At 54.7% G+C, this 13,816-nt stretch overlaps 1 protein-coding gene, 2 non-coding genes and 2 pseudogenes across 3 annotated transcripts in view; all 5 read right to left on the bottom strand.

The window, feature by feature from the left end:
- The window catches only part of LOC139693134 (uncharacterized), a gene marked incomplete at its 3' end in the record, with an annotated part of 54,648 nt that overhangs the window by 35,533 nt on the left and 5,299 nt on the right, over window positions 1–13,816 (bottom strand). The window contains exons 4-7 of the mRNA XM_071591285.1: window positions 10,004–10,345; window positions 9,215–9,892; window positions 2,661–3,002; window positions 1,872–2,549 (exon numbers count right to left, since the gene is read on the bottom strand). Of these exons, the coding sequence (XP_071447386.1) occupies window positions 1,872–2,549; window positions 2,661–3,002; window positions 9,215–9,892; window positions 10,004–10,345 (2,040 nt within the window). The remainder of the gene's footprint in view (window positions 1–1,871; window positions 2,550–2,660; window positions 3,003–9,214; window positions 9,893–10,003; window positions 10,346–13,816) is intronic.
- LOC139693183 (U2 spliceosomal RNA) lies at window positions 4,633–4,738 on the bottom strand (annotated as a pseudogene).
- LOC139693166 (U2 spliceosomal RNA) lies at window positions 6,252–6,440 on the bottom strand. Its single transcript, XR_011702010.1, has one exon. It is a non-coding gene; the product is annotated as a U2 spliceosomal RNA (small nuclear RNA).
- On the bottom strand, window positions 11,976–12,081 carry LOC139693182 (U2 spliceosomal RNA; annotated as a pseudogene).
- Window positions 13,595–13,783, bottom strand: LOC139693165 (U2 spliceosomal RNA). Its single transcript, XR_011702009.1, has one exon. It is a non-coding gene; the product is annotated as a U2 spliceosomal RNA (small nuclear RNA).

Genomic DNA, 13,816 nt, shown 5'->3' with positions numbered 1-13,816 from the left:
TAGCCGCATCGCCGACACCGCTTGTCCCCGTTGGTTTCCCAACGGCGACAGGCATTGAGTGGGAGCAGGTCGAGCCGAGCCCTAAAGATGAACCTCCAATCACAAAACCTGGTGTACCTCCCTCCTGCCAGGAAGTGATTGGAGGCTTCAGACTTCGCCGAGGCACGAATGACTTTACCTTGGTCGGGCTTGGCGCTTACCTTGTTCAGGTAGTAGCGCCGCACCGCGACCTTCAGGGCACCCGTCAGTTGCCTCACGGCCTTCGGGGGAACCCTGATGAAAGGTGGTCGATCTTCTGAACCGTCATTCATGTCGCGGAACGAAATCTGCATCTCCTTTAGCTCGTCCGACCATCTCCAACTCAATCCAATGCGCGCGGCGATACGGCGTGACGCGGAACGAACCTGCGTGAAGAGGGAGCTGAAGTCACCGCTTTCCCTTCCAAAGTCATCCCGCAGACTACCGCTAAGGTACTCTGCGAGATCACCGGTGGTTGGCGGCCTCCTCAGCTTCCTCCGCACTACCTCCTTCAGGCGACCCCAGGCGAGCACTCTCACGTTGGGGTCACGGGAATGGAGGAGTCTATAACCCTGTACAATGGTCAAGATGTCGGTCAAGTCAGAAAGAGGGAGAAGACCTGCGCCGCCATGTTGATGGCCAATGAAGACCATCTCAGGCGATGCCCTTTTGGGCAAATGGAGCCAGCCCTTTGCGCAGGCCTTCAGCTTCTTGTCAATGTCAGTCAGATATTTTTTCTTTACGTTACCAGCCCGCAAGATGAACTCCAGTCTGGGCAGCAGGAAGATGTTGGTGGCGGCGATCTTCTGCCACGGGGCGAGGAGAGACTCGTCGATCTTGCTGACGTCCTCGCCCAAGCGCACCAGGTCCTCCTCGGGCGTCTGGTCCACGTGGAAACCGAAGGGGACCCCGAGGTACCGGTACGCCTCGCCGTCCTTCAGACTGGAGATGGCCGATCCCTGGATGGTTAGCTGGGACGGCTGCACGGGCTGGTTCGTAGAGAAATTTAGGTCCAGCGTGGCGCACTTGCTTGGCTTGAATTCTAATCCTGCTGCTGTTGCCTTCTCTCCTGCGATGGTCAGCAGGCGCTGCAGGTGCTCCTCGTCTCGGGCCACCAGCACCAAGTCGTCGGCGTATGCCAGGATGGCGATGTCCTGCCCCTGGACGACGACTCCGGACTTGCCTGCTTCTCCAGCGACCGCCCGTATCACCGGCTCCATCCCCAGATTGAAGATGGTCGGCGATAACGGGCACCCCTGCTTGACACCGGCGCAGATGTCAATGACGCCGGTGTCGCCGCTGGACGTCTTCACTACCGTGGAGCCCTTCTGCAGCTCCTCCACGGTCCTCCTCATCTCCTCAGGCAAGTCCATCCTCCTTAAGGTCTTCTGGAGGTGCTGGTGCGGAATGGACCCGAACGCGTTTCGAAGGTCAAGCCAAGCCAGTGCGATGTGGGAGTGTCTGCGTCTTGCCTCGTCGACAGCTGTCTGAAGGGTGAAATTGTGCTCGTGGCACCCCTCGAACTCCCGGAAGCCCTTTTGAGCCGGGTGCATCTTCTTCCCGCTGACCGCCCAGGATAGTATGCGGTCAGCCAGCACCCCGGCGTATAGCTTGGCGATGGTATTGCCAAGCGCAATGGGCCTCCAGTTGCCGATGTCCCGGCGGTCCCCCCCTTTGTGCAGGAGGACGGTTCGAGAGGTCTTCCACGAGGCCGGTGTTCTGGCCTCCTTCAGGCACCTGTCAAAGATTGCAGAAAGAATAAGTCCATGTCTATCGACCGCCCTCAGGTCGCCGTAGGTGAGGCCATCGGGGCCTGGAGCGGTGTTCTTCGTCCTAGACATGCGTCTCGTCACCTCTTCAGGAGTCACCCTTTCGAGGAGCAGTTTCTTCTCGGTCTCCGTTGTTCGACGGTAGACCGATTCATCATCCGTATCTTCGAAGCCCCCAATCCCGACATCCCCGTAGATTTGGCGGAAATGCTTTTCCACCTCCTCCGCGGGTATATCGCAATAGGGAGACCTCTCAGAAAGGATGCTTTCAACTGCCCTTCTGGGGTGGCTCCGGAAGAGTTTTTGTATGTCCGACGCCTTTTTGGCGTCGTAGTCCGGTACTTGTCTGCGTCTGGTCGGTGGTTTATGCGCAACGTTTCGCGGCCGAGGTGCTTCCTTTCCGTCTGCTTTCTTTGCCTCCTTTTTCCGCTCCGCCTGGATGCTGGCCACCAGTTCTTCTACCACGACCTCGAATTCTTCCCATGATTGGCCGGATGTATTGGCCAATCGGTCGAGCCACAGTTTCTCCTTCGGTCCTCCTGTGGGCCCGACAGGTCGTGGTGCTGCCAGATCTTCTGCTGCTTCTGCTGGTGGCGGATGTTCTTCATTTCCAGGCGGCGGTGACGGGATCTCAAAGTCACCGATCACGGGGGGCGGTTCCGGCTCCGGGTGTTCGGCCGGTTCAGCTGCTCTTGGTACGGAAATTTGCACCTCGGTCACGTTGGGCGGCGTTGCGCATCTAGCAGTCTCCTCGATTGCCTCCTGAAGGGGGACAATCAAGGGGGGAGGTCTTTTATGGGTCGACTTGTGGTTCGCTAATCCACGGCGGGTAGGACATGCAAAGGTGCATTGTTCGCACCGATACCGGAATGCCTCAGGTTCTTCCGCTTCCTTGCTGGTACCTCCCTTCAAGCAAGGGTGCGTGGATGGCTTGCGGCCGATAGTCTTGCCGCAGATGGAGCAGGCGTTGACGGATGTCAGTGTCAGGCCGTGCTGCTCCTTGAGGTGCCTCAGCAGGCTTCTCCTTGTCGCCGTCCACGCAGAAGCTCGGAATGACGTGGGGCATCCGGGCTCGGTGCAACCTAAGCTATCCGCCACGGGGAAGAAAACCACAAGTTGATTATCGACTCTCTTGGCCGACACCGTGGTGCCGGTCAGGAGACTCGTCGTGACCCTGTCAGTCGTCTGGGGGACGGGGGCTGTCTGGGGAGAGTCCTGGGAAGGAACCAGCGCTGGACGTCTGGCCGAGGATGAATCCGGGGGCGTCGTGAAGTCGTCGAGGGATGGGGAGGGAGGAGAGGAAGAGCGGGAGTGAGGGGGGGAATAGGTGACGTCAGAAAGGGGGGAAAAGGTCTCTAAGGGGATCTTTCGGACGCAAGAAGGAGAAGAAGAAGGAGAAGATACATTAGAATACACTGGTGAGCCATAGCGTACAAATGGACGGGGACGGCGCGTCCTTAGCGGCGAATCGCATTCGGGCGCGCCGCCGGGTGACCTAGGGGGGGCGGGGGGAGTAGTGGGGGAGCCGGGCGCTGATGCCTCGGCTCTCCTCCTTCGCAAAGTACGAGAGGAGGATGGGGGGGCGGAGGTTTTGGCACCCGGTGTTTCCGGGGCTTTTTTCGCGGCCCCCGCCCCCCCGTTTTTACGGGGGGGACGTGGGGGCATTGGGGGTTGTTAGCGCATGGGGAGGGGCCGGGGGGCACTCTTCCGCGGTCTTAAGGACCGTGGAAGAAGTTTAATTAAATCGTTAATTAAATCGTCCTTTTAAGGACGGGAAAAGGAAAAATTGTCCTTTTAAGGGCTATAAAAATTTCTAAGGACATTAACAATGGCCAAAAGGTAACAACGGGGGTACGGGGGGTCTTTTCCGCGGCCTGAAGGGCCGCGAAATAGAAAATTACAATTTTCAAACTTTTGAAATGCGCGGCGGCGTCCGCCTGGAGAAAGTTCAGGCGGCCGCCGAGGGTTGGCGCTGAGGGCGCACTACCACGCTTCTCGGCCCTTCTGGGCGGGACCGGGAGGAGATTTGAATGTTTTAGGGAGTTTTCCTGTCGCAACTGTGAAAGATGACGTCTTTCACCGAGTATTGCGATCAGGGGAGGAATGAGTGGTAATTCCGTCGGGCGTGAGGCGCGCCGAGCGTGAATTTACCAACGGGATGGCGGGAAAAGCGGAAAAACGGGTCTTGGCGAAGCGCGCGCCGTTTGAATCGCCCGCTCTGCGTCGGTCCTTACGGGACTCGACGGAGGGCGTCCCCTGGTGCCCTGAGGGGGCCGGGGAGGAGGGGGGAGAATTAAATTATTCACCACCGATCGGGCGTGACGCGCCCGCGGATCGGGGGAAGCGAGGGAAACCTGGTGCACACTACACCGGCCTGGAAGAGGCCTGGCGCTGCACCAGGGGTCGGGGGCGGCTTGGTGCTCAAACTACCGGTCCAGAAGGGACCCGGCAGTGCACCAGGGGACGGGGGAAACCCGGTGCTTAGGCTGCCGGTCCAGAAGGGATCCGGCAGTGCGCCCGGGGGAGGGGGGCTTTGATACGGCGTCGGATCTGAAGGATCCGGTGCCAGCCCGGGGGATATTCGCCCAGAAGGGGCGATTCGGATGATCCGTAGTGGATCCGGGGAGCCCAGAAGGGGCATTGGGTCCCACGGCCCGCCTTGAGGAGGCAATGGACCGTGGGGCCATTGGGGGAGGGGGGGGAGAAAGAGGGGAAGTGAGCAGAGCAGGCGCCTAGTGTCCTGTTACCCCTTCTCTCTGAGAGTATCCCGGGGGGCTTACCACTGGTGGGGGCCCATCCGGGACTCTTCAGAGAGGCACGGAAACGAAAGTGTAGCTGTTCATGAAAGAGATCGGGAGGAAAATTTACGTTAAAAAATACAAATCAAAGGAAATTAAGCTGATAAGAACAGATACTACACTTTGATCTTAGCCATAAGGCCGAGAAGCGATAAGGGAGCCCTTTTCTGCAATATTTACATGTGTAGGGACGACCCCGGAGCACTTGGGGCGGAGGGCGCAGGATTGGCGTAGGCGCCGCGGGGTGGCATTGGTCGGGGAGAATTCGCGTAGGATCCTGCGGGGGTGTTTCCGAAGGCTTCCTTGTTTTCCTGCAGCAAGAAAAGTTTTGGGGGGGCGCGGGGGGCAGGACGGCCGGAGCAATTGCGTCCCCGGAGTCCGGAGGCGAGACAGTAAATTGCAACGCGGAGTCCTTCGCTAGGTCGTGCCATCTCTGTGAGCGACACACGAGACGTATTGCAAGCTCTCTCCCCGCTTCCCGGGAAAGGTCGGGCGCAATTTTCAAACATTCCGAAAATGGAGGGGGGCATCCAGGACGGTAATAAAGGGCCCTTTTCGCCAGTATTCAGTGGTCGACAGTTTTTCGAAAAACGGGCTTCCTCTTCACTTCACTTCCTGTGTGGTAGAGATTTAAAATCGTGTGCTGTTCACTTACTTTGCATTAATCGTCATTAGTAAAAATACGCTTTCCTTATAAATAAATAAATACATAAATTAGGGTTTCTTCAAATATAAACAAATTAGGGTTTTCTTCAAATCGGAGAATAGGAATCGAAAAGGCTGTAAAAAAGTGGCGCTTTCAATTGCACAAGATGGAAAACCAGATTTCTCCATTGTTTATATTTTCCATTTTCTCGAAAAATATCGCGAAAATGGGCATCGATTTCCGCGAAATTCGCAAAAAATTTCTGAAAATTTTTTTGCAAAGATTTTTCCAATTTTTCCCGAGTGCTCGCGATCGGTCGTTTCCTCCGATGTATTGAGTTTCTTTTCCGTTCAATTTTTTTTCATCAAACACACACTCCTTTTACAAGAATTATCTTCGCATAAATTCTGTGGAAAGATTGGTGTTCAAAAACTAAGGTAAAAGAGTGGAACTCGCCTATTTCCGCGAGTCGATTCGCGTCGGGTCGTCTTGAATGACGCTCCTTGCCGGGAGCGCGCGCGCGCCATCTCTTCGGGGGGGGAGGTAAACAGCTGGAAGGAAGGGGCGTCACACGCCAAAGTTTGAAACGTGATCCGGCGCCTCTCTTCAACAGTTGTCGTCGTCTCCAATGATGGAATACTGAGGAGACAAGACGTTGTTGTTGTTGACGTTGCATTGAAAGCAGAAAAAATAATTGCATTATTTTCACAAAATTATATTTATTGTTACACTTACACTTTAAAGTGACGACGACTCTCTTCAGATGGGATTTTTTTTCTTCCCAAGTTTCTCTCCTTTTAATAATTCATTCCTTTTAATACTTCGTTGTGCTGCTTCAATTTGGATTACATTACTTTTGCTCCGCTCGCATGGAATAAAATCGCTTCTCTCCGCGAAAATGCAATTTCGCGAATATTTTTCCAGCCGGATCGCCTGAAATTTGCAAGTGCGAAAATAAATAATTTTCGCGGATCAATTTAAGCTTCAATCTGTTCTCATCAGCTTTTAAGTGGACCTTTTTAATGATGGGCCGATCCCGACGGTACTGCAATGCCGGGCCAACCCGCGGCAGGGATGGAGTAAACTCCGGGTACCCCGCCAATGTCCAAAAATCAGATTAATATTCTGGTCCCGCAATGCGGGACGTATCAGATATTAAGCTGATAAGAACAGATAAAAATGTTTATTTAAAATTCTTTAAATACAGAGTTTAAAATATTCAATTAGCAACTTACATATGTATATTTGATACAAGTCCGGCTCCCTCCAAGTGAGGGAGCCGGGGAACAAGTCTTTGCCCTTTTTTTTTCAGGGAATGTTTATATAGTTATACTGCTTCTCACACATTTGTTTTTTTTATATAGTACAGGTAATATGTTCACATTTTGGGGGGTTTCACTTTAGGGGGGGGTGACACTTGGGGAGCCGTTTATAAACTACGGCATTTTGTCCATTTATACACTATGGCTCATAAAAGAAAGGGGACAGAAAAGGTTTTACAAAAGAAGAAGTACGGAAAAAGGAAAAAAAAGGGAAAATGATTTTAATACGACTTCACTTTTGTCTTTATTTCAGCCTCCGGAGCCGTCCTCGTATTGTCGGTGACCCGTGATGTGCTCGACGTAGCAGTCCCGCGACCATCGGATGACGTCGCTCACCATTAGCCGCCGCATGGTGTTGCAGTATCGTCGAGGTAGGCCCAGGGATTTCAGGACGGGATCGTTCTTCGGGTCCCAAGTCCCCAGGCTTCCCACGACGATGGCGGCGACCGATGTTCTGCTTCCCTGCTGGCGGATGGTCTCTGCCAGGGCGGCATACTTCTCCTCCTTTGCGGTCCTGGCTGCCAGCAGTGCGTCGTCCGTATTCTCGAATGGGACCGCTACGTCGATCAGAGTCACAGTCTTGTCGGCCTGGTTAGTTATAACCAGGTCTGGTCTAAGAGTCGAGTCGGTGCCAGGTACTTGTTTGTTGACTCTGATTTCATCGTCACCTTTTCCCCGGCGTCCAATCAGAGCCTTGTAGAGTCGGTCTTGGACAGCGTTATGTCTACGCTGCCACGTCCTTGAATGCATTGTACAGTGGTTAATGACATGGGGCAGGGTCTCTTCCGCGTAGCCGCATCGCCGACACCGCTTGTCCCCGTTGGTTTCCCAACGGCGACAGGCATTGAGTGGGAGCAGGTCGAGCCGAGCCCTAAAGATGAACCTCCAATCACAAAACCTGGTGTACCTCCCTCCTGCCAGGAAGTGATTGGAGGCTTCAGACTTCGCCGAGGCACGAATGACTTTACCTTGGTCGGGCTTGGCGCTTACCTTGTTCAGGTAGTAGCGCCGCACCGCGACCTTCAGGGCACCCGTCAGTTGCCTCACGGCCTTCGGGGGAACCCTGATGAAAGGTGGTCGATCTTCTGAACCGTCATTCATGTCGCGGAACGAAATCTGCATCTCCTTTAGCTCGTCCGACCATCTCCAACTCAATCCAATGCGCGCGGCGATACGGCGTGACGCGGAACGAACCTGCGTGAAGAGGGAGCTGAAGTCACCGCTTTCCCTTCCAAAGTCATCCCGCAGACTACCGCTAAGGTACTCTGCGAGATCACCGGTGGTTGGCGGCCTCCTCAGCTTCCTCCGCACTACCTCCTTCAGGCGACCCCAGGCGAGCACTCTCACGTTGGGGTCACGGGAATGGAGGAGTCTATAACCCTGTACAATGGTCAAGATGTCGGTCAAGTCAGAAAGAGGGAGAAGACCTGCGCCGCCATGTTGATGGCCAATGAAGACCATCTCAGGCGATGCCCTTTTGGGCAAATGGAGCCAGCCCTTTGCGCAGGCCTTCAGCTTCTTGTCAATGTCAGTCAGATATTTTTTCTTTACGTTACCAGCCCGCAAGATGAACTCCAGTCTGGGCAGCAGGAAGATGTTGGTGGCGGCGATCTTCTGCCACGGGGCGAGGAGAGACTCGTCGATCTTGCTGACGTCCTCGCCCAAGCGCACCAGGTCCTCCTCGGGCGTCTGGTCCACGTGGAAACCGAAGGGGACCCCGAGGTACCGGTACGCCTCGCCGTCCTTCAGACTGGAGATGGCCGATCCCTGGATGGTTAGCTGGGACGGCTGCACGGGCTGGTTCGTAGAGAAATTTAGGTCCAGCGTGGCGCACTTGCTTGGCTTGAATTCTAATCCTGCTGCTGTTGCCTTCTCTCCTGCGATGGTCAGCAGGCGCTGCAGGTGCTCCTCGTCTCGGGCCACCAGCACCAAGTCGTCGGCGTATGCCAGGATGGCGATGTCCTGCCCCTGGACGACGACTCCGGACTTGCCTGCTTCTCCAGCGACCGCCCGTATCACCGGCTCCATCCCCAGATTGAAGATGGTCGGCGATAACGGGCACCCCTGCTTGACACCGGCGCAGATGTCAATGACGCCGGTGTCGCCGCTGGACGTCTTCACTACCGTGGAGCCCTTCTGCAGCTCCTCCACGGTCCTCCTCATCTCCTCAGGCAAGTCCATCCTCCTTAAGGTCTTCTGGAGGTGCTGGTGCGGAATGGACCCGAACGCGTTTCGAAGGTCAAGCCAAGCCAGTGCGATGTGGGAGTGTCTGCGTCTTGCCTCGTCGACAGCTGTCTGAAGGGTGAAATTGTGCTCGTGGCACCCCTCGAACTCCCGGAAGCCCTTTTGAGCCGGGTGCATCTTCTTCCCGCTGACCGCCCAGGATAGTATGCGGTCAGCCAGCACCCCGGCGTATAGCTTGGCGATGGTATTGCCAAGCGCAATGGGCCTCCAGTTGCCGATGTCCCGGCGGTCCCCCCCTTTGTGCAGGAGGACGGTTCGAGAGGTCTTCCACGAGGCCGGTGTTCTGGCCTCCTTCAGGCACCTGTCAAAGATTGCAGAAAGAATAAGTCCATGTCTATCGACCGCCCTCAGGTCGCCGTAGGTGAGGCCATCGGGGCCTGGAGCGGTGTTCTTCGTCCTAGACATGCGTCTCGTCACCTCTTCAGGAGTCACCCTTTCGAGGAGCAGTTTCTTCTCGGTCTCCGTTGTTCGACGGTAGACCGATTCATCATCCGTATCTTCGAAGCCCCCAATCCCGACATCCCCGTAGATTTGGCGGAAATGCTTTTCCACCTCCTCCGCGGGTATATCGCAATAGGGAGACCTCTCAGAAAGGATGCTTTCAACTGCCCTTCTGGGGTGGCTCCGGAAGAGTTTTTGTATGTCCGACGCCTTTTTGGCGTCGTAGTCCGGTACTTGTCTGCGTCTGGTCGGTGGTTTATGCGCAACGTTTCGCGGCCGAGGTGCTTCCTTTCCGTCTGCTTTCTTTGCCTCCTTTTTCCGCTCCGCCTGGATGCTGGCCACCAGTTCTTCTACCACGACCTCGAATTCTTCCCATGATTGGCCGGATGTATTGGCCAATCGGTCGAGCCACAGTTTCTCCTTCGGTCCTCCTGTGGGCCCGACAGGTCGTGGTGCTGCCAGATCTTCTGCTGCTTCTGCTGGTGGCGGATGTTCTTCATTTCCAGGCGGCGGTGACGGGATCTCAAAGTCACCGATCACGGGGGGCGGTTCCGGCTCCGGGTGTTCGGCCGGTTCAGCTGCTCTTGGTACGGAAATTTGCACCTCGGTCACGTTGGGCGGCGTTGCGCATCTAGCAGTCTCCTCGATTGCCTCCTGAAGGGGGACAATCAAGGGGGGAGGTCTTTTATGGGTCGACTTGTGGTTCGCTAATCCACGGCGGGTAGGACATGCAAAGGTGCATTGTTCGCACCGATACCGGAATGCCTCAGGTTCTTCCGCTTCCTTGCTGGTACCTCCCTTCAAGCAAGGGTGCGTGGATGGCTTGCGGCCGATAGTCTTGCCGCAGATGGAGCAGGCGTTGACGGATGTCAGTGTCAGGCCGTGCTGCTCCTTGAGGTGCCTCAGCAGGCTTCTCCTTGTCGCCGTCCACGCAGAAGCTCGGAATGACGTGGGGCATCCGGGCTCGGTGCAACCTAAGCTATCCGCCACGGGGAAGAAAACCACAAGTTGATTATCGACTCTCTTGGCCGACACCGTGGTGCCGGTCAGGAGACTCGTCGTGACCCTGTCAGTCGTCTGGGGGACGGGGGCTGTCTGGGGAGAGTCCTGGGAAGGAACCAGCGCTGGACGTCTGGCCGAGGATGAATCCGGGGGCGTCGTGAAGTCGTCGAGGGATGGGGAGGGAGGAGAGGAAGAGCGGGAGTGAGGGGGGGAATAGGTGACGTCAGAAAGGGGGGAAAAGGTCTCTAAGGGGATCTTTCGGACGCAAGAAGGAGAAGAAGAAGGAGAAGATACATTAGAATACACTGGTGAGCCATAGCGTACAAATGGACGGGGACGGCGCGTCCTTAGCGGCGAATCGCATTCGGGCGCGCCGCCGGGTGACCTAGGGGGGGCGGGGGGAGTAGTGGGGGAGCCGGGCGCTGATGCCTCGGCTCTCCTCCTTCGCAAAGTACGAGAGGAGGATGGGGGGGCGGAGGTTTTGGCACCCGGTGTTTCCGGGGCTTTTTTCGCGGCCCCCGCCCCCCCGTTTTTACGGGGGGGACGTGGGGGCATTGGGGGTTGTTAGCGCATGGGGAGGGGCCGGGGGGCACTCTTCCGCGGTCTTAAGGACCGTGGAAGAAGTTTAATTAAATCGTTAATTAAATCGTCCTTTTAAGGACGGGAAAAGGAAAAATTGTCCTTTTAAGGGCTATAAAAATTTCTAAGGACATTAACAATGGCCAAAAGGTAACAACGGGGGTACGGGGGGTCTTTTCCGCGGCCTGAAGGGCCGCGAAATAGAAAATTACAATTTTCAAACTTTTGAAATGCGCGGCGGCGTCCGCCTGGAGAAAGTTCAGGCGGCCGCCGAGGGTTGGCGCTGAGGGCGCACTACCACGCTTCTCGGCCCTTCTGGGCGGGACCGGGAGGAGATTTGAATGTTTTAGGGAGTTTTCCTGTCGCAACTGTGAAAGATGACGTCTTTCACCGAGTATTGCGATCAGGGGAGGAATGAGTGGTAATTCCGTCGGGCGTGAGGCGCGCCGAGCGTGAATTTACCAACGGGATGGCGGGAAAAGCGGAAAAACGGGTCTTGGCGAAGCGCGCGCCGTTTGAATCGCCCGCTCTGCGTCGGTCCTTACGGGACTCGACGGAGGGCGTCCCCTGGTGCCCTGAGGGGGCCGGGGAGGAGGGGGGAGAATTAAATTATTCACCACCGATCGGGCGTGACGCGCCCGCGGATCGGGGGAAGCGAGGGAAACCTGGTGCACACTACACCGGCCTGGAAGAGGCCTGGCGCTGCACCAGGGGTCGGGGGCGGCTTGGTGCTCAAACTACCGGTCCAGAAGGGACCCGGCAGTGCACCAGGGGACGGGGGAAACCCGGTGCTTAGGCTGCCGGTCCAGAAGGGATCCGGCAGTGCGCCCGGGGGAGGGGGGCTTTGATACGGCGTCGGATCTGAAGGATCCGGTGCCAGCCCGGGGGATATTCGCCCAGAAGGGGCGATTCGGATGATCCGTAGTGGATCCGGGGAGCCCAGAAGGGGCATTGGGTCCCACGGCCCGCCTTGAGGAGGCAATGGACCGTGGGGCCATTGGGGGAGGGGGGGGAGAAAGAGGGGAAGTGAGCAGAGCAGGCGCCTAGTGTCCTGTTACCCCTTCTCTCTGAGAGTATCCCGGGGGGCTTACCACTGGTGGGGGCCCATCCGGGACTCTTCAGAGAGGCACGGAAACGAAAGTGTAGCTGTTCATGAAAGAGATCGGGAGGAAAATTTACGTTAAAAAATACAAATCAAAGGAAATTAAGCTGATAAGAACAGATACTACACTTTGATCTTAGCCATAAGGCCGAGAAGCGATAAGGGAGCCCTTTTCTGCAATATTTACATGTGTAGGGACGACCCCGGAGCACTTGGGGCGGAGGGCGCAGGATTGGCGTAGGCGCCGCGGGGTGGCATTGGTCGGGGAGAATTCGCGTAGGATCCTGCGGGGGTGTTTCCGAAGGCTTCCTTGTTTTCCTGCAGCAAGAAAAGTTTTGGGGGGGCGCGGGGGGCAGGACGGCCGGAGCAATTGCGTCCCCGGAGTCCGGAGGCGAGACAGTAAATTGCAACGCGGAGTCCTTCGCTAGGTCGTGCCATCTCTGTGAGCGACACACGAGACGTATTGCAAGCTCTCTCCCCGCTTCCCGGGAAAGGTCGGGCGCAATTTTCAAACATTCCGAAAATGGAGGGGGGCATCCAGGACGGTAATAAAGGGCCCTTTTCGCCAGTATTCAGTGGTCGACAGTTTTTCGAAAAACGGGCTTCCTCTTCACTTCACTTCCTGTGTGGTAGAGATTTAAAATCGTGTGCTGTTCACTTACTTTGCATTAATCGTCATTAGTAAAAATACGCTTTCCTTATAAATAAATAAATACATAAATTAGGGTTTCTTCAAATATAAACAAATTAGGGTTTTCTTCAAATCGGAGAATAGGAATCGAAAAGGCTGTAAAAAAGTGGCGCTTTCAATTGCACAAGATGGAAAACCAGATTTCTCCATTGTTTATATTTTCCATTTTCTCGAAAAATATCGCGAAAATGGGCATCGATTTCCGCGAAATTCGCAAAAAATTTCTGAAAATTTTTTTGCAAAGATTTTTCCAATTTTTCCCGAGTGCTCGCGATCGGTCGTTTCCTCCGATGTATTGAGTTTCTTTTCCGTTCAATTTTTTTTCATCAAACACACACTCCTTTTACAAGAATTATCTTCGCATAAATTCTGTGGAAAGATTGGTGTTCAAAAACTAAGGTAAAAGAGTGGAACTCGCCTATTTCCGCGAGTCGATTCGCGTCGGGTCGTCTTGAATGACGCTCCTTGCCGGGAGCGCGCGCGCGCCATCTCTTCGGGGGGGGAGGTAAACAGCTGGAAGGAAGGGGCGTCACACGCCAAAGTTTGAAACGTGATCCGGCGCCTCTCTTCAACAGTTGTCGTCGTCTCCAATGATGGAATACTGAGGAGACAAGACGTTGTTGTTGTTGACGTTGCATTGAAAGCAGAAAAAATAATTGCATTATTTTCACAAAATTATATTTATTGTTACACTTACACTTTAAAGTGACGACGACTCTCTTCAGATGGGATTTTTTTTCTTCCCAAGTTTCTCTCCTTTTAATAATTCATTCCTTTTAATACTTCGTTGTGCTGCTTCAATTTGGATTACATTACTTTTGCTCCGCTCGCATGGAATAAAATCGCTTCTCTCCGCGAAAATGCAATTTCGCGAATATTTTTCCAGCCGGATCGCCTGAAATTTGCAAGTGCGAAAATAAATAATTTTCGCGGATCAATTTAAGCTTCAATCTGTTCTCATCAGCTTTTAAGTGGACCTTTTTAATGATGGGCCGATCCCGACGGTACTGCAATGCCGGGCCAACCCGCGGCAGGGATGGAGTAAACTCCGGGTACCCCGCCAATGTCCAAAAATCAGATTAATATTCTGGTCCCGCAATGCGGGACGTATCAGATATTAAGCTGATAAGAACAGATAAAAATGTTTATTTAAAATTCTTTAAATACAGAGTTTAAAATATTCAATTAGCAACTTACATATGTA

This window comes from Hetaerina americana, unplaced genomic scaffold (genome assembly GCF_022747635.1).
Source record: "Hetaerina americana unplaced genomic scaffold, ioHetAmer1.1.p SCAF_447, whole genome shotgun sequence".
NCBI lineage: Eukaryota > Metazoa > Arthropoda > Insecta > Odonata > Calopterygidae > Hetaerina > Hetaerina americana.
The sequence above is the reverse complement of the archived record's forward strand: the minus strand, read 5'-3'. Positions and strand labels throughout refer to the sequence as shown.